Raw genomic sequence first — 27481 nt, 5'->3', positions numbered from 1 at the left:
AAAAAAAAAAAAAAAAAAAAAAAAAAAAAAAAAAAAACAAAGAACAGACAAGCAGAAGCTCAGATGTAACCATTAACCTCTATCTCCAGCTTGTGACTCTGAGGAAATATGAATACAAAACATATAATACATCTGTAATTTCAACAACTGCTTATGAAATGCAAGTCACTTTGTCACAAAAAGCAAAAGCAAACCTCTGTATTCATTACATAGGCCCCCAACGTATCTAAAACAGTAAGAATTGTTTTATGCCCAATGTTGCATTGGTTCCAATAGAAAATACACTGCAGAATCATAGTTTTTTCTCCTCCAAATAATTCTTACTGAGAAAAAAATTTCACTGATGACCTAAATTCCATTCACAAAAACCGTGAGTTTAATACTGAAAGATATTTTGCTGATATAGCCTGTCACCAATTAGTCAAGCTGCACATAAAATCCATCTGAAATCCATTGTCTTAATAACAGTATCCCATTAAGAAACTCAGCACTAACCTGACTGTCTTTGGTACTTGAATCTTTCCAATAAATTTACTGAGTTCTTAATTTTAAATTTGTATAAGTCAAAAACATTACCATAGCAGCTCTAAGTAGACTGTTTTTACTACGCAGCTAATTTTTATGACCAGATAACCAGACAGCTCCTTCACCTGTAAGGACTGGTGGTTCTTAATTTTCTGCTGAGGGAACATGTTTTCTTAGTAAGGATTAGCACAGTGTTAGGATCAGCAAACTTTACTGCAAAAAAAAAAGAATAACTTTCAAGCTTTGTTGATTACATACATTCTCAGTTTCAACTCCTTCCTGTCCCATTCTCTCCCTTTTCCTTGTTTTCTTTTTTCTTTTTACAACCTTTTCAAATTAAAAAAAAAAAGAAAAAGGCTGCATGGTGGCACACATCTGTAATCCCAGCATTCAGGAGGCTGAGGCAGGAGGATCCTTGCAAGCTTGAGGCCAGCCTAGGCCACAAAGTGAGCTCAAGGTCAGCCTGAACTGCACAGGGAGACCCTGTCTCAAAAAGACAAAAACAAAAACCAAAAAACAAAAAAAAACCCTAACTTCTCTGGGTGGCTGTACAGCTTGGGGCAGATGTGGTTTATAGGTAATATTTTGCTAATATGGTTGATTGTGTGCATCTCATAACAAATTACTTGCTTTCAAATCCTAACTTGAACATTCAGCATTTGTTTCATTTGTTCCTAATCTAAATAACTGCACTTCCTAGACGTTTCTTATCAGGGCTAAGTGAATGTAAGATGACTGACACATTCAGAATCCTACATGTGTTATGCAGTGTCTACTGATCATTTCTATTCAAACAGTGCACGGGTGCAATGATAGGTTATAGTTGATAGGCTGACCTCAGCACATTGTAATCCAATCTTTTCCTCTACCACAAATGCTTTCAGGTTTTAAAAAAAAACTTTAAAAACAGTCTTGAAGCCATTCATTTAAATAGTTTAGTCAGTAACTACAGCTAGGTCTTTCTCGAGCTTTGCATCTCTCCATCTTGAAGCAAGCTATTATACTAACTCAAATTATAAATATCACTTGCTTAGACTTCTGCCATCATCACCCCAGGCCATTTCGCCAACTCTAATTGAAAGGCTCGAATCAGAGCTGACTCTCCCAGCCCCTAATCTATTTGCCGGCAGATGCAGCAGGAGCTCGGCCGGGCACCCAGGCTATCATCTGCAGACACATGATGTCCTAGAAGAGGTAAAGATAGGGCAAGGAATCTTGCAGGTTCCTGGACACCTAGAGACACCTGAAAGTTTACACCGGACCCTCAAATACTTTGCCCACTTAGATATAAGGCTGCCAGAGAAGTCTGACCACAGATATTTATTAAAATCTTCCCGCCTAACATCCCCTGCCTTCTTTCAATCCCTACAAAAAAGGGCCCGCTTCTCTTTGTTCCCTACAGACGGCCTTTCTGCCTTCTGTCTGCCTGCACCCAGGCACAATGAATTCCACACCATGTTGCCTTTACACAGGCCTGGGCGTCTCAGCTGGTCTCTGCCTTTTGTTGTGCTTTACACTAATCACATTTCTCAGTCTATTCAAAACACTTAGGACAGCTGATCATGTTACGCACTGCTCAACACCAGAGAAGACCCAAACTCCACTACCACTATGTGATTCTTAACCACCTCCCTCCTTTCCAGTCTCACCCACCGCATCTCTCACCTTTGGTCTTTCTGCTCTAAGCACACTGGCCTTTTTCTCTCCCCCTAACACGCCTGCCTCTTCCCACCCCAGGAAAAAGCCAATGCAAGATTGTAATTAATGCCTGTCCCTGATCTCTTTATGTAGCAAGGCAAATTTGAGTTTTATAGACATGCAGGAGAAAGAACCCTTGCTGATTTGCAAGACGGTACTCTACGCACTTTTGCTGCACTCTCTCAGAGGACTGACCATAAAGTGTAGTTAATATGTTAACATGAGCAATTAATATTTGAGATTAAAATCTCTCTCCCTCCAAAAGGAATACTAACTCAAGGAAGGCAGGATGTCAATCTGCTCACCATAAGATGTTCAGGGCTTATTAGACTATTACCACATAGTAAGTTTAAAGTTAGAATTTTTTGGTTTTAATTTTTTAAATGATACCTAAAAGCATACAAATTTTACGTGTTAATGGCACTCTGCGTACAATGTTTTGATATATGTGTACACCACATAATGTTTAAACATTATTAAAAGCAGGGCGTGGTGGCGCATGCCTGCAATCCCAGACTGAGGCAGGAGGATCCTTGCGAGTTCAAGGCCAGCCTGCGCTACAAAGTGAGCTCAAGGCCAGCCTGAACTGTGTAGAGAGACCCTGTCTCAAAAACACAAAAATAAAAAAAAATTATTGAATTAGTGGATTCAGGGAGAAAAGATACTATAGATCTCATATGTATTCAAGTGTAATTTATTTTGGACAAAATCCTTACATGGTTTTAGAATAATCTCAAATTCACAGATGAAGAGTGAGATTTTAACAGGTTAAGCAATTTAGTTAAGGCCAACTCACAAGTTCCTGGAAGAGCCACAATTTACTCAGCAAAATCTGTTTCTTCCAATACCTCAAGTGGCCTCACATGATGGCAAAAGTCAGAGGTCTAGAAACAAACTTTTGAGACTTATTCTGTGTACAGTAAAGACAGAAAGCCTGAAACGTCTATCTTCAGAGAGACCTGTTTACAGGTTTGGCCTTTAGCTGGAATCTGCAAAGTTGGATCCCAGACACCGCCAGATGGTTTTCCAAAGTTGAATTCTCTCACCCCAAGATAAGATGGTCTCAAGGGGCCTAAGCTGTACAAACAATGTACAATGCTGACCATGTGCTTTCCTGCTAGGCAGCTGGAACTGTACAGAGGCTGTCTACGTGACCACTGCTCAATAAAAACTGTGGACACTGAGTCTCTAATAAGGTTTCCCGACAGACGATACCTCACATGTGACGTCACAGCCAGGCATGTGGGGAATTATGCACATTTTGTTTCACTCCACAGGAACAAGCTGTTAGAAATTCATATGTGGTTTTCCCAGACCTCCCTTACGTGCCTTTTGCTTTTGCTGATTTTGCTTTGTATCATTCCATTCCAATAAATAACAGGACTGATTACAACTTATAATGACTCCTGTCAGTCCTTCAGTCCACACAGGTGTCCTCTGGAGCAAGTCTGACATACTCTTCCAACTAGAGGCCGCAAGTCTTCATCTGAAAGAGGCACCACGGGGCTAGCTGGTTACATATGTGATATGTGCTTACTTACAGCTTCTGGGCTCTACAGCTGGGCTGGAGATAATAAAGAGACTTTAGCTAAACTCAAAACGAGGAGTATTTGACACAGAAAGTATTACCCTTGCTCCTCTACTGACAGTCACTTCATCTTAATCCAAGTTATTATCACCTCAGACACAGCCTAAAAAACCTTACTTCCTCTACAAAGGATGGAACAAAGACAGAAAGGAAAAATAAGACTTGTCCAGGATTTTGCAGTTAGGTGGTAACCAGTTTAGGAATAAACTCAGGATTTACAATCCCAAAAAAATTTGTTGTCCTAGATCTTTTTGTAGAATTTTTCTGTTGTATTAAATACTGAGTCACTGAAACACACTAAGAAATAAAAGCCACACAGTCTAGGAGGAAAGAGAACGATGTGATTTTGTGGAATTGTTGAAAGACATTCAAAACAAAAATTCCTAAAGAGCAATTCATGTCATAATTTCAACAAGGACAAAATCCTAAAAAGGATGTGTCAAAGAGGCATCAGCAGATTCCCTAACATTTTTTTAGAAAGGGGTAAGAGGCATGAATCCTTTAAAGAGAAAATTCTAACCACTAAGGCTATGTACAGGGCATCCTCACACACGCGAGCATCCACGTAGATGCCTGGATCTCCGTGACCTCCCTGACAACACATTCAGAGAGAAGTGGGGATTCGTGCAGATAGTCCCAGTTTGCCCAACACTGAGGAAGTTCCCAGAAAGCTAAGCTTTCAGTTACAAAACTTGGCAAGTTCTGGCAAGCCACGATGAGTGGTCAAACATTATGTACAATGGAACTGAGTGGGCAAATACTGCCAGTCATTTAAAGAGGCTTCATGACAAATGATCCTACGTGGGAGGCATTAAGGATAAAGTCTTTGGGAACCAAGAGGTCAAAACCAGGTAATAAGTGAAACAGACCTGATTCAGGCTTCTGGAAGTGATGGATGTCTAAAATATTACTGTCCATGTGTAATTCAAACCACAACATACTTTTATGAATTTTTATTGCAAATAAAATCAAACACATGCAAAACATTAAGAACTTTTTAAAGATTTTCTGATTTTTCTTTGGGAATCCATGTTTTCTTGGGGATACATGTGCTTTGTGTGTATATCTACATGTGCATTAAAATTATTAATGTATGTTTGCAAGACATATTCCACACACTGTGTGACGTTGTACATGTGCACAACACACCTTAAGTTACATGCACTTTTTCTTTATCTATTTGATAATCTAATAATGAATGGAAGATAAATTCCAAGTACAAATGGAGATTATTACAATCAAGAAATCCCAGTAGCTAGTAACTCCCACAGTGCTGTAAAAATTAAAGGCATTTGAGCTGGGGATTTAGCTCAGCGGCAAAGCGCCTGCCTGGCAAGCGCAAGGTCGTGAGTTCAATTCCCGGTACTGGAGAAAAACCAAAAAAAAAAAAAAAAATTAAAGGCATTTAAGAAAAACAACTCAAGTTGTTTTTCTTAAATCACTGTACCACTGTATTTAAGAATTCATTTTCTTAAATCACTGTACCACAAAAATACTTCTAAACTAGTATATTTATCATGAATGAAACTTGAATAATTATTAGGCAAAAACTGAAAATTTAAGAGACTTGGTTTTTCCTAGTATGAGATGCAGTTTTTTTTTTGTTTTTTTTGTTTGTTTGTTTGTTTGTTTGGTTTTTCTCCAGTACTGGGAACCGGAGATGCAGTTTTAATATAAAATATATGGTCAATTTTATAATGATATTAATTCTAAAAATCACTGATAGAGAAAACCTTTATAATACACATTTAAGTAAATGTGTATTCTCCTAATTGTAACAATATCCATATGTTTATATATATGAATCATAGCAGTTAATCTGTAAAAAGGTACACTTTATTCAGAATGACTTTATAATAGCACTCTTCAGTAATATCCCGCTCTCCCTTGCCACCTACAAACACCGACTTCTGCTTCTCAACAGCTCCCCAGTGCTTAAATATTAAGAATGCAACCTAACATGATAAACAGTAAAAAGCAAAATATCCACATCCGTTATCAGTGCCCTCCCAGACACAAGAAGATAAAAATGCAAAGACTAGAATGCAGCCAAAGCTTCTGCACTGAAATTCCACAAATTACTCTTAGAGTTAGGAGGGGAAAATAAAATTCAAACACTGAAGCATGATCATGTTAAAGAAAATTTTAATCAGACTAAATACAACCTGAGTTAAAGTTTTAAAAAAGAAAAAAAAAAAAAGACTCTAATTGCATTACTTAAACACAAGCTCAAAATGAGGCAATATGTGCGCAAGCTGGCCAAAACAACGGAAAAGAGATCTTAGCAAGAGAGGTAAGGGTTCCACTGCCGTCTGCACAGCCCATGTGTGAGAAGCAGGAGGTTCTTGTGTACTGTATTAAGGAGAATTCTGACAGCACTGATTTTGGTCAGTATAATCTGAAGTCTGAAAATTATATCGTATACTGAATAATTGAGGGACTGAGAATTCTTCAACCTTTCTGAAAAATAAAAAACCCACGAATTTCCCTCACTACATATTTGAAGAGAATTTCATTTCCTCTATATTATTTTGGTTTTTGTTTTTGTTTGTTCCTTTTGTCTTTTTGAGACAGGGTCTCGCTACGCAGTTCAAGCTGGCCTTGAGCTCACTTTGTAGTCCAGGCTGGTCTCGAACTCGCAAGGATCCTCCTGCCTCAGTCTCCTGAGTGCTGGGATTACAGGCATGTGCCACCACGCCCAGCTCCTCTGTATTATTTTGGAGGAGAGAAGTGAATGAGGTATTGGAAGGGGAACTAATCGAGAGGAGGCAGATTTTGTATCAATATCAAATACAATAAATGGCATCCAAAAGAATTAACTATATTGGAAAAGCCATATGTTTCATATCTTTACTAATGTTAAAACAGACTATATAAGATCATTTTCCAGAATTTATGACATGAAAAGCACCTATTATCCTTCAAAATATTATGAGATTTATATACTAGATATCATTTTAATGTCTAAGGAAAATCTGCCTCTTTCATACAAAAATTTTTCATCTATTGAATTCCAAGTGTTCAAAGACTGAACAACTTCCAAAATGGAAAGATGTGTAGTAACAAGACCTTCCTTGGAATGAGCTGGCACACTCCAGCTGCTGACCACATGTTTTACCAGACACTGTGAACTGCCTGCCAGAAATCTGGTAGCAAGATTATGTAGCTTGTTGAAACACACTTCATCTATTACTATTTTATATTTCATTTTTTACACAGGTACTAACAATATTTCCTGTGCTCCTCCACAAAGGGCATCAATAGTAAAGTTAGGAACCAGGAAAAAGTAGCACAGCCTAAGATAATACACATTCCTGTTAATTAACACACAAATAAGAATTGCACTGGAGCTGGAGCAGAGGCCACTTTCAATTGCACTTGTACTTAGGCAAGTTGGTCTCTAAGATAAAGTTCTAAGGGAAGGTGCCTGAACCAAGATAACCTTTACTTTTCCATAATGAAAAAGAAGTATCTTTTTGTGTAAGTCTGCCAAATCCAAAGGAATGAATCTGGGATGCAAATTAGTAGTGGATATGTGTTGGAGACCACTACAAAGTGGCTCTGAGCCAGATTTAATATTAACCAATTGGCTTTCCATATTTACTTGTGAGATGCCTGAAGCTTAGGCACCTTGTCTGAAGGCAGCGGACTCACAGTAAATAAAGTTCTATGCCTCACTGGTCACCGCTGAGGCCTACAATGGCCTGTGAAGGATAAGATAAGGCCACAGCTGAGGACATCTGGCTCCAACCCCAATTAACATGAAGGAGACTGCAGCAGCAGGTATTTCACTCCTGTGGTGAAGGCCTTCCTGGAGATATCATAGTTCTCCCAAATCAACATAATGTATTACTTGGAGAAGTCCTTAAAGGGATTCCCAAGTGCTGCCCAGATTCCTGCATTTTCTTGAGTATCCCCCTCCCTTGTTTGTAAACCAAAAAAATACAGGCTGCCTAGAGATAACTTTGTCTAAACTCAGAGAAGAGGTAGAGAACAAGGCCCTCGGGGCTGGGGATTTAGCTCAGCCGCACAGCGCTTGCCTGGCAAGCACAGGTCTTGAGTTCGATTCCCGGTACCGGAAAAAAAACAAAAAAGAAAAACACAAAACAAGAATGAGGCCCTCATGGAGCCCTGAAATCATTTCAATTGTCTCAATTATTTAAGCCTTTGCTGCCCACTCACTTGGGAGATTGCGGGCCTGATCAGCCCACAATAACTAAGGGTTACTTAACCCAACAGACATGAAAAATCATGGTGTCCCTGCAATAAGGATAAAAGAAAAGTTCTAACTTTCATTTATTATCTTCAGCTATAGTGAAACTTTGCTCCTTCTACACCACATTGCTATGAACACACTGTTAAATTGTTTTTAAAATATGATATTGGTTATCATATCTATCAATGCCTAAAATGAACACATGTAAACTAAACAGTAGGCCCAGGGATATAGTCCAGAGGCACAAGTGCCTGCCTGGCAAGCACAAGGTACTGAGTTTGATTCCTGGTACCAATAAATAAATAAATAAACAAATAAACAGACTAAACAGTAGCCCATCCTCACCCTATCTTGAAAGTTTTATGGCACCTACTTTGGCCGCTCAAAATCTCCCCTTGACAACTTCCTGCCTCCCCTTAGGTCCAGAAATAGAACAAGCAAGTAACCATGCACTGAAACCTGTAAAACCATGAACCAAAATCCATCTTTCTTCATGCTGATTTTCCCAGGCATTTTGTCACAGTGACAGAAAGCTGTCTAACACACAAAACTGGGAGCCCCTAGAGGTGTTGCTGTGACTACACCTGCCCATGTGGTTCATTACTGTTCATAGGAGGAATCTGGAAAATTCTGGAGAAACAGTCTCAAAAACTTAGAATGCTGTTGAAGAATGTTAATAGGAGATTCTGGTAGGAGCTCAAAAAAACAGAATGCTTATAGGAATCTGGACAGGAAGACTGCACTGATGAAATTTCAGATAGAAACGAAGACTCTCGGGAACTGCACTAGAGGCCGTTCACAGCAGTGAACGTGGCTATGTATTTTCCTCACCCACTGAGACTGGAAGTGAGACCGAGTTTGAGGGTAGTGGACTCATTAATCTGAAGGAGCAAATTTAAGTCAGCACAGTATTCAACCAGTAGCACAAGTATTATTGGCTGCATTTAGCCGTAATTAAAATGAGAGCAAAAATGAGACTGGCAAGAATTTTAAAAAACCTAGCAGTTTGACCTGAAAAGATGCTTGTATAAAGTCACAGCCAAGGATGGTAACCTTGTCAAAGAGATTAATTCCATTAAAAAGAAGCCAAGTAGTCTGCATGGGGTCAACAGGAAAGACGCCTTAAGGACATCTCAGGAATCAGCAAAGCACTGCCCCTGCCAGGCTCAAGGGTATAAAAGTATAAATATTTCATTTAAGAAGAGAGTGCCAGGACTCCCTGCTCCCACAGGGCTACCTAGAAAGTTGTTTTCCCAGGATTTATTTTGGCTTGTCCAGCTACTCAGCCACCTAGGTACTCAGAGTCCACTGCAGTCACGGGCTAAGAGGGTATGGCTGTTTCTCACACCTGTGGCAGACACAGGCACTGTCCACGAGATGCAGGTCTTCCAAGCACGCACATGCAAGAATTCTGGGGTCAGGGAAGTCTCAGTCCAAATTTCAGAGGAAGGCCTGCGAGGCCCGGCAGTACATGGTAGGACCACGGTTCCTTCATGAATACCTTCAGAAAGTAATGCGACAGTGAAGCCGGGGCTGGAGGGAGATTCCACAAAGTTACAACATGGAATATGAGGCTGTCACACCATGGTTGGGGGGGTGTTGTTTTGTTTTGTTTTGTTTTGTTTTGTTTTGTTTGTTTTGTTTTGTTGGTACTGGGGATTGAATCCAGGGTCCTCACACTGAGCTACAGATCAGACTTTTAAATTTTGTGCTGAGAAAGGATATCCCTAAATCACTGAATTGCCCAGGCTGGGGTCAAATTCTCAGTCTTACTGCCTCAACCTTCTGGGTGCCTTAAATTAGATAAAACAAGGCCAACTGACAAATTAAAGGAGGTTTGTGAGAAAGAAGAATGACAGGCTTCAAATTACTTCAGAGGGCCAATCTTCAAAGAGGAGTGTGCCACATGGATAAAACTGTAAAATAACATTGAAATTAAAATATTTATTGTACCCTTCTAGGTAATATGAAACCTAAATGTCACGTTATCTATCCCTAAGGAGACTCCGTCACCGTAGCTAGTCTTGTATTGATACTTATTGGCTCCTGGGAGAGTTATGAGCATCAATGGGCAGACAACCTAGACGTAGCGCTAAGGTTTTTCTTATAATACACGAGACAAGATAAAGACTGAGCTCCCCCTAAAATACAGAGCTTTTCTACACTTCACAGTATCTCACTGGATGAAGCAGAACTCAACATGCAGACATTTCTCTCTCTTTTTAAAACCAATTTGTAGAATAAGCAAACCCGTAGTTGTACATTCCTGTTTAAATGCCATCACTTTAAGTCATTGGTAAAAAATGTGCTGCAAGGACGAGAACATGTACACTGAAATGCAACTGGGGGAAGGAAATCTGTTCACAAAGAGCACGGTGAGGAAGGTCACCGGGAAAAAGCTGATCCACTCCTCCCTCCCTTCTTTCTATCACTTGTACGATCAGAATTAATTCCTAGCTGCAACACACCAGAAATGAATGGCTCACCAAACAGTACCTCATAACTTATCAGTGCTCCATAAAAATATAGCAAGGCATTAGTTGGTCATAAACAAGATATATTTGAAGCAGATGTTCATAAATAGCTTTCCTTTTGCATACCAACTAAAATGAGCACTATAAACTCATACAAGGGTAGGACGCCCCGTGTCCTGGGCCAGGTTAAACTCAAGAAAAGAGCTAGCAGTTATTTAGGGAACTAGTGTGGCAGAGAATGAGGGTCCCCCCGTCCCTGGATGGAAAGCTCAGCCAATGTCCTCTGTGGCCAGTTTCTCTAAGGAATCTTCAAAAGTTCAAGCACTCCACACGTTTCTGTACTACAGAGTCAAGAAAGCTGATATTCTCACTGCTGAAAGGCTTCATGACATTACTCATCAAATAACTGCTCCCCGGAGATGTCTCATTTCACTGTGACCTAAAAGCTGGGACAAGCATTCAGTGTTTTCTCTCACCAGTGAACTCTCCAACTCTCCTCACTCTTAATTCCACAATTTCAGAGTAGAAGGCAACACACAATAATTTCTCTTTCTCTCTCTCTCACACACACACACATGCACTCATTAAACACACCAAATTATACTATACTGTATATTCTTTTTCGGAAATATACATGACATAAAATAAGAATAGAAACATTTTCTCAAGTTAACAAATTACATTTTTTATTTATAAATACTGCAGTCAGTTAAAAATTCTTTTGATTTTGTTTTTCTAAACACTATATAAGAAGTCATTCTATATTATACCGTTACTCAGCAAAGACTACCAAACAAATATAACCTTTTCTTGAGGTCTCATGACTATAGTATCCAGTGACAGAGTAGTTCCTCAGAATACATCTAATTCCACAGAATGTCTAATTCCACAGAATGCATCTAATTCCACAAAATGTTTACTCTTATAATAGGGTGCCCTAGAGAAATTTTGTCACATGTTGCTTCAGACCTTTAATTTAGTATGCCTCTATTTCAGTGCCTGAGTGTCAGTGAGCCAGCATATTTCTTCCTTTACTATATCCTGAAAATCTTTATAATATATTCTATCATGGGGCTGGGGATTTAGCTCAGCGGCACAGCGCCTGCCTGGCAAGCGCAAGGTTGTGAGTTCAGTTCCTGGTACTGGGGGGAAAAGAAAAAAATTCTATCAGGCAGAAAGCTCATCTGTTCATACTATATACTAAATTAAATCAGTGAATGGTTTTCCTACATTTAGTCACAGGCAAGATATATATTTTTTAAAAGCTGGATGTGTAGTTTTGGCCAAAAAAAAAAGGACTTAGTTAACTATATTAAAATTAAAATTGCTATGTTCTGAGGGGTTCACCAGTAACGGACCATCAGCAAATGAAGTGTTCAAAGACTTATCTTGCAGCTTACTCAAACTGCACACACCTCCCAAGAAGTACATTATTTTAAAAAGTATGTAATACCAGGCAGTTGTAGTTTTTATTCCAAAGTCAGGCTGTCCTAAAGCTTCCCGGCTGACCTAGTGAAAAACATCTCAGGCTTCCATGGTATTTGGTGATAATCTTTGATAATTACAGCAGCAAGAAAACATCCAAAATTCCTTCTGGAGAAATACACACACACACACACACACACACACACACACACACACACACACACACACAAACATATACACTCCTTTTCTACAAATTCCTCTGTCAATATAAAACAAATGGTATTTCAAGAAAAGAGAATTCTTACAAACACCACCATATTCTTCTTCCTTCAGGATATAATTTGGAAACTGCATACATAATACAGATGCCTAAAGAAACTTTTAAAAATATTGATGTGTGAGACCCTATCCCACGTCAATTAATAATGCAAACCCTGGGGTATTTTTATTTCTCTTTTCTGAAAGAAATATCACTGTGGTCAGAGAGAAACTCAAGTGTACCAGGGAATACCAGAGGTGCACAGACGCTTAAAAATTTCAGCCTGTGACAGGGAAAAGAAGTCCTCAGCCTCAGGACAAGTTTATATTCTTCAACTCCACATTGAATCCCTGATTTTGCGTCACCCTGCATAACCCTCAGTGCAAGTGCATCTTCATTTTCTCAAAAAATAGTTACAGATGTTCACTGTGCAATAAGTGAAGATTCACACTGGAGACATGATAGTAAACACAACAGTAAGATATAAATTCCCAATGCACTGCAAATTCCTACCTCACACAGAATAAGCATTTGGGAAATACTTCGAGAAGAAATTCACTCCAGGGATACACCTGGAAGAATCACTCCCTGCCTTTGCGGATCATATAATATAGTGGAGATGGCACATAGTAAGCAAATATTTGCATAAAAAAGTACAAGTGGAAACTGCTAAGTGCCAAGGAGAAACTTATAAACAAGAAATGAGAGATTTTACAGCAGAAACTGTAATGAATTGTCAAGTTAGGAACAAATTCTGAAGAATTCATACTAAACTTGAAAGTTGAAAGAAAGATGGATCATATAAACCAGCAATATTGATCTCCCAGGATACGTCCACTTTGTCATATATTATAGACTTTATAGACTTTACCATTTTTGTCCCTAGAATTGGAGGACTGGGAACCATTTCCCTTACTATGCTACTGACCAAATATAGCTGTCAGAAAAACAATTATACCAAATTACTTTCTTGTGTTTCTTTTTTTTGAGACAGGGTCTTGCTACACGGTTAAGGCTGGCCCTGAGTTCACTTTGTAGCCCAGCATGGTCTCGAACTTGCAACGATCCTCCTGCCTCAGCCTCCCAAATGCTCGGATTACAGGTGTGCGCCATCACGCCCAGCCCCAAGTAACTATACTTGTTTTCATTTTAAAGAAGATGAAGAAGATAGTCATATTTCTGCCAGTAACTTTAAATAAACTACAACTGAAGTTATTCTCTACTATTATTTAATGTCCTTTTACAAAAGGAACACATTTTTGCCATACACACTTTTGTCACCAAGAAAAATATTTCCTAAATAATATGAAGTTTTCTTTCTTTTCAGTAAACAGAAAATTATGTAATCCAACAAGTTCCCTTGATTAACTTAACAAAGTTTAGTGCCAAATTCATCGTCCTGCTGGACTAACCTATTTCCTCATGATATTCCCCTCTACCATTTTTTCCATCTCTCTGCCTATTCATTCTCAGTATCTTTTCCTATTTTTTTTCTTTCTTTTCATCATTTCTTAAAAATAAAGGTTAACATATGTATCAAAAATCACTAGAGATCCTTTTACAACTGTAGTGAGATGACTTTTATGCAAGAGATGGTCAAGTTAACATACGGGAGGAACTTAACCTCCTACAGTACAAGACTAGTCTTTCTGTTGAACTAAACGCGTAGTGGAGTAGGAAGGGAATATTTTCTGGGTGCCTAACTCTTCCAGTGTTTGCCCTTATACAAAATTTAAGCACATAAATCTTCCACTGCTTGCTTTAAACATAATTTAACCATAATAAGTAACAAAATAAAAGGTAAATTCAAAATAAAGCTTTTAAGTGAATATACTGCATCAAACTATGACCAGGGTCATCATCAGCACATTCCAAGCTCTTGTCACAGCACATACACTTGACGCTGTGACACAAACCATAGCTGATGCAGGGTCTCCACCGCAGTACTGATCTTCAGAGTTACACAGCCCGATTTTCCCTATTTGTTTTCATCTTTCTTGCTTTGATTATATGAAAATTCCTATGAACGTTAAAGTCTGTTTCAAGAGGCTCTGTGGTTTTTCAGCTCTATAACTAACATTCTGCAGAGTGCTGTCTCTGAAACTCACAGCTCAGTGAATCACAGCAGCAGTTCTGGCCTTTTTCCTGGAGTTTAGCACTGCAGCTTCTCTTGCAAAAATTCTATTTTAGAGGCCTGCTACTCAACACTAACATTCAACTGAATAACTCGTTGGATTGCATTGTAGACAAAAATACAAATGCTAATAACAGTGACTAGTAAAGTAACAGTAAAGTAACAGCCAAAGTCCCTCAAAACAGTTCCAATCCATGTGAATATGAGTGTATTTCTAAATGGTGAAAACTGATGACTAAACTTTTAACATATTTTTACATATAACATTTGGAGTTCTTCTTCGCTACTGTGTTATTCTCAAATTCCCCACCCAAGTTGTATGCAAATCCTGTCAGTATTACAGAATTCGGCTAAGGCACCATCATCTCCTCCCTGAACTACTAAAAATATCTCCCAGGATCTCCCTGCATTCACCTGAGGCTGAGGTCCAACTTGTACAATACTCATAGTCCTATGTCCAGAGAATGTAATATTCTAATTCATATAAATCTTTTCTCTTTTCTCTCCAAAATTTCCCAATGGTTTTCCTCTTGATGCAATAAAATCCTTATACTTTTTCCCAGTCATTTGTTCCTGTCCATCCAGTCTCCTTTTTCCAATAATAGTGCAAGCTCACAGTTTTGCTAAGGTCCCTCTGCTCAAAATACCTAAAACAGATTTCTTTTCCTGAATGGAACCCTGACCAACACAGGCGCCCACTCTTTATTCACGGCTGAGTGACCTGGCCGCCTCTCTGCAGGGTTAGTAGCTGGAAATGCTTCCAGGGACTTGAAGCTCTGAAACATAAAAATTCCCTTGTTTTGGGGCTGGGGATGTAGCTCAGTGGCACAGCGCCTGCCTGGCAAGCGCAAGGTCATGAGTTCAATTCCCAGTATCAGAAAAAAAAAAAAAAATTCCCTTGTTTTGTATCCAACAATAGAAGATACTGTTTCTGTCCTCTTGTGGGTTAAAATCCAGCTAAGAATATGATAGTAATTCACACAAAAAGACTGAAAATAACTCACGACATAATTAAAAGACAAATTACATGTTAGAAAATCATAGTGGTGGGGGAAAAAAAGATCAGAAAAAAATCTTGTATCTATCAATTAGTATCTCTAGATTCAGTTTCCTGGATCACAGAAGCAGAGACTGTAGGAAAAGAAAATGTTAAAACAGATCCTTAAGAAATGTTCCAGCTACTGTGGTGTCGACCAGTGGCACAGCGCTCGTGTAGCACAGATGAAGCCCTAGATTTGACCCTCACCTTGCAGAATGGAGAACAGGTGACTTTTAGTTCTGATACAGTGATTCTCTCGGAACACTGTGACGAAGTGTAATGAAAAAGTGTTTCATGAATGGACTAAATGGAGGTCTTAAAAATGTTAAGCAGGACCCTGACAGTTCAGGGACCTAATATATGACCAAAAGAAGGAGGGTAAGTGGGTAAAAGCATAAAATCTCAGCCGGAGCGTGAAGAACTCAGTACAAACATATACCCAGTGTCAATACAGACCTCGGAAACAGTGATAAACACATCTGTAAACAGAGACGGCACAGGAAACCAGGCAGTAAACTCAGGAACAGGCTATCAGCCTGGAGCAGTTTCTCAACCTCAGGACTACTGACGTACGGGGCAGGTCATTCTTTCTCAGGAGGTGGGGGCATGCTATGTATTCTAGGATATTTTAGCAGAAAGCCAGGCCTCTACCAACAAGATGCCAGTAGGACTTACGACTCAAAACAAAAATGTCGTCTCCAGACCTTGCTAAATACCCCTTGCGAGGGAAGGAGGGGGAATCACCTCTAGTCAAGGGCCATTTGACTAAAAAAAAAAGAGAGCAGAGAAGAGTTAGAATTGTCTAACTCAGCAATGCATACCCACACCAGGGATGCAAAGATGCAGACTGAAGAGGCCAGGAGAGAGCTCCAGTGACCAGGAGTGACCTGCAGTGCACAAGCTCCATCCACAAGGAAAGTCCTGAGTCAGCCAGCTCTTGCTGCCATGTGGAAAGCCCAGTCCGGGGTTTCCAGGCCCTCCTTTTCTTTTTTTCCACCAAGAGAAAATAAACAGATTTTTAAGCAAAATTTTCTGACTTTTAAAAGCATAAGAATTAATTTGAGTTTTCCGAAACACAGTACCCAGACTAGATTCAACTCACAGGCTGCCAGAGCCTGCAGCGTAGACAAAGGTGGTGACAGCCAGGAGAAGAGGGCACTAAGGAAAAGAAATCAATGGGTCCTGACCAAGCAAACCAGCTAGGAAGAGGCACTGAAGGAAAATGACTGCAAAAGTGAATGTGAACAGGTACTGGATGACAGGAATCGCTGTTGAGTGTGGTAATAGTGTATTGTCTTTAAAGAAGTCATTACTTCTTCAACATATTTAAGTATAAATAGATATGCACATACATACTTCCTATTATAGATGAAACAAGAAAAGAAAGAGCAAAACAACATATTTAAGTATTAAGAATAAATCAGAGGAATGAGAAAAAAATTATTTTGATTTTGACTTTGAGTAAGTGATCAACCCAAGAACATCACCAGAGAGCCTACATTTCCACCACTACACTTATTATTTACTGGGGGGGTTTTCCTGGAAATAGTGTGTCTATAACTTAACCTGTTACAAACTTTTTCTAGAATTTATTGACGGCCTATGTTTTGCTTCCCATTACCAGAACATAAAAACTAATTCTACTCATTTAGGTACCACTTTAGAACAACGCTAATTAGAATTTTGTACCACTTTAGAACAAGGCTAATTAGAATTTTGTTGTTTAAAATGTTAACAAGGGTACATATCAAACAACTTAGGTTTAGAGGCATTGTGCCATGTTTTTTATAGCCACTCTCACATTTAATGCTCAAATCAACTTTGGGAAGAAATTACTATTATAAAGATCTTATACCTTTAATTCACAATTAGAGGTTTCTAGTCTCATTGCTGTACAGTAACCCACTCTGGCTATCTTCAAAAAATACTGTCTGTATTGCTTTGGTATTCATCCTAGTATCACTGTTAAATTCTTTGTAATATGTTTAATCAGAATGAAGCAGAATTGTTGTTACTTTTCTCTCATTGCTGTGACAAAATACCAGACACCCAAAGTTAAAGGGGAAAAAGGTTTATTTAACTCATAGTTTGTAGAAGTTCAGTCCACAATCAGCTAGCTCCAAGGCAGGGGGGCTTGGTAGAGAGGCAACAGTTTATGGGGGTGGAAGACAGCAAAAGCAACAAGAGAGAGAAAAGACAAGCCTCTTCCTGTCCCTCATACTTTATGCAGGCTACCCGCCCTAGGGACAGTGTAGCACTCAGACCCTTAATCCCAGCCCTCAACCATGAATCAATCACAAACTCTAGACTGAGCCACCTCTGAACAGCTCACTACTCATGAACTGCATGAGGGTCTGGGGTGACATCTAGACACACACCATAACAGGACCCAAAATAGCACTCCAGGTAACTCAAAGTACAACAGACTTGTACGTCAATTTATCAGGCATACCAAGGAATGTGATCCACCACAGAATTCATCCATGCAAGCACGGCTCCATAGTATCTATGCTTCTGAACCTCTACAGATCACCAAAGCAACCAGTGATTTCCTGCAAGCAAATGAAAATGAAAAGCAAAGACAGTACGATATATTCCCTCAGTGTAATGTCGTGACAGGGCTCACCCACACTGAACCACAGGATGAGTGTGTGGTAAGGCGAGAAGAGCTGAAGAGCTAATACGCCATTGTTATGGTCAACCATAACCTAGATAAACAAATCCCTATGATGAAACTAGACAAAACATTTCTGAATAGGGCAGAATTAGGTGTTCAATTACATATAAGCAAAAGTCCTCCTTCCCACCACTTGACAACTGCTTTTTTTTTGGCAGTGGTGGTACTAGGGATTGAACTCTGGGCCTTCCTACTGAGCTACATTCCCAGCCCTTCTTAATCTTTTGTTTTGTTGAGACAGGTTGCCCAGGTTAGACTAGAACATGTAATCCTCCTGCCTCAGCTTCCCAAGTGCTGGGATTTCAGATGTGTACTACCACACTCAGATGACAGTCACTTCTAATTCAGATTGTTCTTAGTTATTTTAACCCAAACAATTTAAATAAGAGGAAAACAGGTTATCTTTTAAAACAGCTTACAGTATTTCAATGCACGATTCCTCTCAGATAGTAGAAAGTAGTTTCATATAAACACTAGACTGTTTTTTTCCTCACATAAAAAACTACTTGGATATTTTAAAATGTAAATTTAACAGTAATTATTCATGGTTTTATTTTCTTACCTCGATGCCAAAATTTAATTAAGAGAAAAATAATATCAAATCTGGCTAAATCCAAATCCTGTTACAATACCTAGAATCAAAAGTAAAATTCAAAATATGAAACAAGCACGTCTCTGCTTCCTTTGGCTTAACAAATACATTAATAGGAAGCTTCCTTGAGACTTATTTTTTGATTTCTGCTTCATCTTAAAAGATTATTGATCTCATCCTGAGAGATTGTTTGATTTTTTTCAGTTTCACATATACATTATTTTCCTGTTAAAAATCAAAATTTCAGTGTGGACCAGGAACTGAGTCCAGTGTGTTTTTTGTTTGACTAGCCATTCAATAAATACTCAAATTAAATTTGATTTTTCTTTTTTTTTTTTTTTTTTTTTTGGCAGTACTTAGAATCCAACCCACAGGCATTCCCCTCTTAGCTACACACCCACCCTTTTTAGTTTTCATTTTAAGAGAGGGTCTCACTAAGATTCTCAGGCAGGACTTGAACTTGTTATCCTCCTGCCTCCACTTCCAAACTGAAGGGATTACAGCACTGTACCACTATGTCTACATCAAATTTTTAAACATTAATTTTCACACGTCAGACTAAAACACAATGGGAATTACTCTCGGCATACATTTGCATCTAAGTTAAAATGCTGTTAATTACCTCTAGAAAAAATATAAATCACAGGAGAATTTTAAAAGATTAACTAATTAAATAAATGTGTATTTATGAAATTCTGTAGATTCATAAAAGCAATTACAAATTACTATACTCAAAACCAAAAATTAATAGCAACACAAAAAAGAGGCGAAAATGCATGAAAATTTTCACCTACTAAGGAAAATGGAGTGCCTAATGGTTAGGTTTGTGTTAATATGTCCCCAAGAAATAAAATACACCCAGATTATTTACTAACCCTTATCTATCTATGGAGCTCCTGGGCTCCAACCATGAGGAATAGCTGTCCCTACAAAAGAAAGTGGTAAGAAAAAGTGAAGAGTGAGATGGAAAGCACGGAAGGCAAAGCTCGGGCAAGGACTCAGACTTTACCAGCCCCCACGAGTATGCCAAGAGTGAGGGGGGGGTCTCACTATACTGAAGTCTGAAAAGAGTGAAACCTTGTCTACTTTGTAAGTCTGTCCACTTCTTTGCTTTGGTGATTTTCCAGTTTGGGGTTTTGTTTTGTTTTGCTCTTGGTTACCTAGTAAAGTCACTGCTCAAAATATTCCAGCCTCGTCTAAACTAAACTAAGAAGAAAAGGAGAACTGTCCTCCTCCAGTCGCGGCTGACAGGAATTTCGGAGGGTCTGGACAAGCAGGGCTTTCTGGTCAGTTGCGGTGCAGGTTGGAGGCCAGGAAAGAGCAGCATAGCTGGAGCCAGAGAAGGGGAACTCAGAAGACAGGAGGCCTCAGAGCTGCTTTGGGCTAGACTGGAAAAATCCTATCAATGAACCAATTTGCCCTTTGCGAAACAGCTCTGCAACACTTCCCCAGGAGATTGAATCGGGGAGGTTGTTTTAGTTTGCCTACAAATTGTAGGCCGGTTTCTTCCTATTCCAATTCTCTTTCTCCTCCTCCCCCTCCTTCAAATAATGATTTAAATCCTACATCTATATATATTTTTAAATGGAATACTTGCTGGTGTTTAGTATACTGCTACAACCGGGAGGGAAGGTTTACCTGTTTAAAGAACCTGTTAGAGAATGCATACAAAACACCTTAAGGTAACTGACTCCCTTGTTATCCCTGTGCACAGCATCTATAGGTAACTGGCACTCTTAAGCCCAGTAAAAGCTGTGACTTTAGCCAAAGTAGAGAAGTCTTGGCAGAGAATTGCTAATGGAACACTTCGCTGGGGCTCTGAGCGCTTTCTCTCTACCTGCTAGAAAGACATCATGGCCCAGGACACTAAGATTGCCAGGATCATGTACCTCCTCTACTTGCTGGTGGGTCCGTGGAAGGGCCAAGCTGTATAGCAGGGTGCATATTCAAGGTTTTTAGTGAATTAGGTGTTTGGGACTGACCAGGCAGGGTTAGTGGTAAGAAACATGAATGATATGCTTGAAAGTTCTCTGGTCCCATAAAGAATGTACTCGTCTATACCTGGGAGTGGAACAACAGCATTTAAATTGAAGGAAAATCCTATCTCTCTCATGCCTTTCAGATAGAATCCTAGAAAAGCTCGGCCGTAACTGGAGAGCAAATTGGGACTTCCTCCTAAAAAACTGTGACTGTCACCCTAATAAGCATTCAATTAATATACTAAACATCAAGATGTCTTTATATCTAAGATAATGAAGAGTATTAAAATCTCTGAACAGGCCTGGGCATAGTGGCATATGCCTGTAATCCCAGTAGTAGGGAGGCTGAGGCAGGAGGATCACTGTGAGTTTGAATTCATGCTGAGTGACATAGTGAGTTTAAGACCAGCCTAGAATATATAGCGAGACCCTGTCTCAAAAAAAATCTAAAAACAACAGCCATAACAAATGAGATTTAATTTTAACTCTAGCCTATTTTAGAAACTCATCCATGTTTGTCTGGCTATGTCCTCACCTAGCCATTCATTCTGTCTATATGCTCATGAAAAGACCTATTTGGATTTAAAGTTTTATAGAGTATATTTACAGTAATAATCACTTTCTTTTAATTATAGTCAATTTTTTTTTATTGCAGTGAGGATTTTGATTATAAACGCAGTGGTTTTTCAGAAACAGAGAACCTCGGATACACTGGGATACAGCAGACCTCTATGACTGCTTTGGTAACACACCTGGGAGTGCAGCAGTGACTCATAAACCCACCAAGGAACTGATACTATGTTTCAAAGAGTAACAATAACAAAGAACAGGGAGAGAAAAGATATCAGTGCTGATTGCTTTTAAAAAGAAGAGCAAAGGTTGCCCAGTGACTCACAGGTTTCTACCTGATTGGCCAGAATGTATTTTTACCCCTATACAAACTAAATTTTAAACCAAATTCCAAGGGGCTGGGGATTTAGCCCAGCGGCACAGCACCTGTCTGGCAAGCGCAATGTCGTGAGTTCGATTCCTGATACCAGGAAAAAAAATAATAAATTAAATAAATAAATAAACCAAATTCCTTATAGCATATCTTCCTCAATAAGGATGAGAGGACATATCAATAAGTCAACAAAATTTTTTTAAATGATTATTATTTTCCTAAAACCGCTATGTTACTAAAACTCTCATGGTTTGAAAAGTAACTAAATGTGTAAATGTCTTAACCTAATTAAATAAGATTTGTATTTAAAAAAAAAAACTAAAGTTTTTAACAGAAGTAATTTCCCTCTTTCATGTAAAATAGCTGATAAAGATCTTCCCTGTTTCACCAAGAGATGGAGGGAGGGAAAAGGGGAGAGGAGAGGGAACATAAAAAGAATTAAGACGTGTTATGTACATATACGAACTCTCCACAATAAATATAATCAATATGTACTGCAAACATGTACTAATAAAACTTTATTAAAAAACTGTACCAATTTCCATTCCCATTCGAGTGCCTATTTCTTCAAAGAAAAAGGGACCCTGGGTATCCTACATCAAATCTGATGGTGAAATCTCTCTCCATGCCGTTTTAATTGGTACACTCCTGTATACAAACTGTACAGTTTGATTACTTGCGAAGCTGAACACCATTATAGCTATGAACTTCAAATTTTAACATTATTAAAAAGAAAGAAAAATTTTGTTTAGCATGGAACAAAATCTTCCCTCTTTGTATGCAAATAGCATCCCTCCACTCTGAAGTTCTTAAGTTATCTCGAGAAATATTAAAATGTCTTTGAAGTTAAGATTTTTAAATTATAAGCAGAAAGTATAAATAGTATCTTGGTGACACCTTAGTAGGGTGGTGATCCACCAGCACTGCACCATCTTCAGCAGCATCATTACCAAACACAGACTGCAACATTTAGATCTCAAGGTAGTCAACTAAGAATAATAATCTACCGCTAATGTCTACTACTCTGCATAACTGTTTCTTAATCAACTACAATTTCAATGAATTTAAAAATTAGAGGGCCAGGGATATAGCTCAGTGGCACAAGTGCCTGCCTGGCAAGCACAAGGTCCTGAGTTCGATTCCTGGTACCAAACAAACAAACAAAAAAAAAACCACCAAAAATTTGCAATGGAAAATTTAATGTATTGAGGGCAAGAACACAGTAAATGCAAAGTAACAAAGTATAAACAAAAAGGGTATGCCCACTGATTTTTCAATTTAGCATAATATACAGCAGTAGTTAAAAGAGAATAAAAATCCTGAGGACAAATGCTCTAATTATTTCCTCCAAATCACTAAACCACAAATTCATAACCAAGTTTGTAGACCTGGTGTCTAGAATATACACAAACTCTCAAATACGTATCTTCTTTACACATGGCCATCTGAGTACATAATTCATTTCTGACTACACCAAAGAATACATCTAGCGCCTCCAAGTGCTGTGTTAAATGATGCAACTGAGAAACTCTGTTTGAATTCAGAGCAACAAGGAATCACTGGCAAAGTTTAAAATGAAAAACAGGCTTCTGACTTACCGAGAGCCAGCTGCTACTGTCCAAAATCTGGCTCTTTCTAACAGAGCAGCAAATCGGCATGAGCCACTGCTTAACTGGGAATGCCATTTCCTAAGGCAAGGGGCAGCAAAGGTTTTCCTCACAAAGCAAGAGTAACTATTTTAGACAACGTGGATATCAGCCAATGAAACTTTAATTTCATATAATTCTCAAATGTCCTGATATATTAATTTTCTTTGATATTTTCCATTTTAAAATATCAGAATCATTGCCAGCCTGTAGGCTGACAAAGACACACAGTTGGTCTAGACCTGCTGGATCTGGCCCAGGAGCCATAGTCTGCTCCTGGCCTGGAGCCTGCTTTGCCTTCAGCCTGTGACTCTGTACGCTCTATCCACACACACCTGCAAACGACGTGCTTTTCCTTGTAGTAAGGCATTGCTGTTGCTTCTCTAAGCCATATGCCCAGTCTCTCTCTTTCCCATAGATCCCAAAAATCTAACAAAATAATGAAGACAGAAAAAACATGGAGAGTAGCCTGAAGTAAGGATACCATCCCCTCTTCTGTTGCTTTCCAGCTCTACGACCTTGTGGAAGTTATGTATCATCCCAAATCTCCATTTCAGCACGTGTAAAAAGGACTACCACACCCAACTACCTAAAGGTAACAGTGAAGGTGCCACCTAATATCCACTAAGGCGTGTACATGGAAAAGCTTACACTGCACAGAAGACTCCAAGTACAGCTCAGAACTGTCTGACTATACATTTTTTTATTCATAAATTGCTAGGTTATGGCACTATGTGGGTCCCCAAGGAGAAAAAGGAAGCTTGGCAAAGTTAGCTCAAGTTCCACAAAAAGGAGCAACTAGTAGTCCAGTTGACTGCATGCCACTTTTCACAGCTCTTGGAGTAGGACTTTAACTCGGCAACTATAAGTTGAGAATTTTGTTGTGGCAGAAGAACAAAGAGTAGAAATACAGAAGAGCTCAAAAATAAAACTTGATTCCTTTGTTTCTGAGAATTTATCGTTTATTAAACATAAACAACTGTAATAAAAAGCAGGATTGATCTGTAGAAACCAAAACCATTAGTAAGTGAGAAAATCTAGGAGCCAAACAAGATAGTAAAAGGAAGCTTTCCAAGGAGCTAGACTTAATTGAGTGCATTGCAAAGACAGGAAAAGCACACAGAAGACAAACCCCTCACTCTTCCAGCAGTTTCTCCAGGGCACTGCTCGTTCTCTCTCCACCCTGTAAATTGCTAGTTTGTATCAGGAGACAGGGACAAACCTCTCCTTTCCTCCTTGAATGTACCAAAGTAAATTAAAGAGCTTATAAATGAACATGGTTGAAAAATACTAGTCTTGACAGAAACATCTGAAACCACTTCCCTCCTTTTTGTCCAAAGCTTGGTTTCTACCAACTTAGATCATAAACATCAAGGTGCACATACAGAATTCAATCCAGCTCTGGAAACCTAGCTGCAAAGACTTGGCAGAAATGTATACGTCCCCTACCGAGAGAGCTGGAAAGATAAATCAAGGTGATAACTGTCTCACTGCCGCTGATGACAGTTTTTGTCTGGGAAAGCTCTCATAAGGACACAATCTTTAGTGAAAACTCCAATAAATGATTCTAAGAGAAAATTATTGTTTTCAAGTAAAATTCTGTTTAGATTTACTCCATGCTAAGAATAAAATGGCAAATAAATATAAGAAAAAGTAGTGTCCTCAACTCTAGTCACAACTGGGGAAACTCTCTGGTGCTCTAATCACAGCACCAAAGCTGGGAACCTCTATGTTCTAAATACTTATATATGTGATTCAAAGATCACATTCCCTGTTACAGAAGAAAAACAAAATCACTACAAAGAGAGACAGACACACAGACTGAGGCTGGAAGATTACTTAAGTCCAAGAGTTCAACAGTGAAGACCAGCCTGAGCAACATAGTGAGAACTCATTCAAAAAGGGGGGAGGGGGGCAGTTTGCTATAGTCATTCCAGTGACACTATAATGATACAGTGCCTCCCACACAGATTTATCTTATGCATTGATTTTCAAGTCTGGACAATTATTCCTCTCAGGGGACATCTGGTCATTTTTCCTTTAGACTTCTTTCTCCCTCTCACATCTGGTGGTAGTATTTCTGGCATCTAGTGGGAAGAAGTAAAAGGTAGCAATTAACATTCTACAATACAGAGGACAGCCTCCAACAACAGAGAAGTCTCTGGGTCAAAATGTCAATAGGGTTAAGAGACGTTGATTTAATCCATTCCTTAGTGACTACCTGGGTCACGCTGTCAAATATAGTAGGTCAAAGATGACTAAAACTTTTCTTTAAAACCTCTTATGAATCTAGACAATTTAACGGTGCTAAAAGATGACATTTATATTTATACAGCGACTTTGTATACAATAGTGCATCATGACGGCCATGTTGTCACACTGTATAACTTGTGCACTTATTAGCTTGTCACATAACTTGTAAGAACTCATACCCTATGCAGAAGTTTGCACTCAAACTGGCAACTGCTGGCTCCTCCTTACAAATTACTATTTTCCCACATTTAGGTGGCAGCTGAATTCCTTATGCCCACATACCAAAAGCAACCAATCCTCAAATCTCAACAATGGGATTTGTCTGATCTTTTGGAGAATAAAACATTCATACCTGAAATTCCCTTTCTCTCATGTTACAATCCATTAAGTTTACTGTTCAGCTCCATGAAAATTATACACCAGACAGGGAAGCAACTGATGTTACTATAAATTTAAAGACAGCCAGAAAGGCTTCTATGAAAAGGTAAAAAAGGCTTCCATGAAAAAGTTGGTAATGAAGTGGAATAAAATATACAATGGCTGGAGAGGTGCCTCTAAAACTAACAGAGCCTTTTGAGGTTAAGTTATTTCCCAATAAGTTTCCTTGCGTGATTCAACAAAGAATTTTTTCTGGAGAAGTTTTAGAAATACATATACACATATACACACACATATTTTTTTCATTTGCCAAAGGTCTCCACTCATCTGTTTTTTAGGTATTATCCTAAAAGTATTTATAAACTATGACACAATTTAGTACGAAGTATTTTAAAATTATGACACAATTCAGTTCAAATTTAGAGGAATCACAACGGTTCACATGGCCATTTTTAAACCAGCAGCATACCTTACAGAAAGATATGCACCCCGTAACTGACCAAAAAATCCATCTGAATTCAAAGGTTCTCAAGCTAACAAAGCAAGTGCTGCTCTACAGCACTGTAGAAAGATAGTTTAGTCCCGTGCAATTTTCTAAAACACTCAAAGACAAAGACAAAACTTGCTACACTGATTAGCTAGAATCTGTCAAATGTCACCTGAATGTAACCCTACAAACGTCTGTATTCAGGATTAAGTCAAGTTCAAGCAGAAAACCACTTAGCTAACTAACGGGGGGGGGGGGGAGAGGGGGGAGAGAAAAGGTACCAAACAATCTTAATATTAATAACAAGACAAAACATCAGAAACTTATTTAAATGCAAGATCCAGTTTCGGAGAGTGAATCACAAAAAGCCCCACACTGGAGAACTCCAAGGATTTCTCAAGTTCCGCACATGGCAGCAAAGCATGTTCAGACAAACATATGGTGAGGCTCTTTAATCCGGCTAACTGCGAAAAGTCTGTTTTACACGCTCACGACTAGAACACTGCTGCCACTTCCAGCTTCAGGACATAAGAAGCAGGCGGGGCTCAGGAAAGGGGTGCCACGCCGAGACCCCCACCCTGAAAGCAATCCGGGTTTCTGATCGTTGCTTCTGGTAAGAGGTGGGTGTTACCGGCTGCGTCCCCCAAATCAGGAACCACACTGAGCCTGTCTGGGTCACAGAGCGCATCCTGCCTCGTCCAGCCCGGATAAGGCGCGCCCATGCCCAGGACGGAGAGGAAGCGAGAGCTGCAGGACCAAAAACAAGCCCTCGCTTACCGCGGAGAAGCGGGGCGCGCCCGGCGCGGGTCCTAGGACGCACCCCGGGAGAAGGGGGCCCGGCCGCGGTCACCTGGCGCCCGCGAGAGGCCCGGCCCTGCCCTCCCCACCTGCGGGGCGGCGGGGATGCTCACCTGTGGGGACGCCGGCGGGCTTCTCCGCGCTGTCGCCCGCGCAGGGAGCCCAGGGGCGCAGGACGAGCGCCAGGAGCAGCAGCGGGGGCTTCGCGCCACACCACCGCATGGTGTTCCACCCCTGCGGCCTCGCGCGGGGTCGCCCACCCCCTACCCCGCGGCGGCGCACTTCTCGCGAGAGAGCGGCGACCCCCGGGCTGTCCCGGGCTGACGAGAGGCGCACGCGGGGCGCGCAGACGGAGCCTGGCAGGGGCGGC

General features: G+C 39.6%; 1 protein-coding gene across 2 annotated transcripts in view; it reads right to left on the bottom strand.

The window, feature by feature from the left end:
• The window catches only part of Plod2 (procollagen-lysine, 2-oxoglutarate 5-dioxygenase 2), a gene marked incomplete at its 5' end in the record, with an annotated part of 81756 nt that extends 54275 nt beyond the window's left edge, over nucleotides 1-27481 (bottom strand). For both annotated transcript variants that reach the window (XM_005401440.2, XM_005401441.2), the window contains 1 exon segment: nucleotides 27225-27481. In XM_005401440.2, the coding sequence (XP_005401497.2) occupies nucleotides 27225-27481 (257 nt within the window).

Source organism: Chinchilla lanigera, unplaced genomic scaffold (assembly GCF_000276665.1).
Source record: "Chinchilla lanigera isolate Chin_1 unplaced genomic scaffold, ChiLan1.0 scaffold00073, whole genome shotgun sequence".
Classification (NCBI taxonomy): domain Eukaryota; kingdom Metazoa; phylum Chordata; class Mammalia; order Rodentia; family Chinchillidae; genus Chinchilla; species Chinchilla lanigera.
The sequence above is the reverse complement of the archived record's forward strand: the minus strand, read 5'-3'. Positions and strand labels throughout refer to the sequence as shown.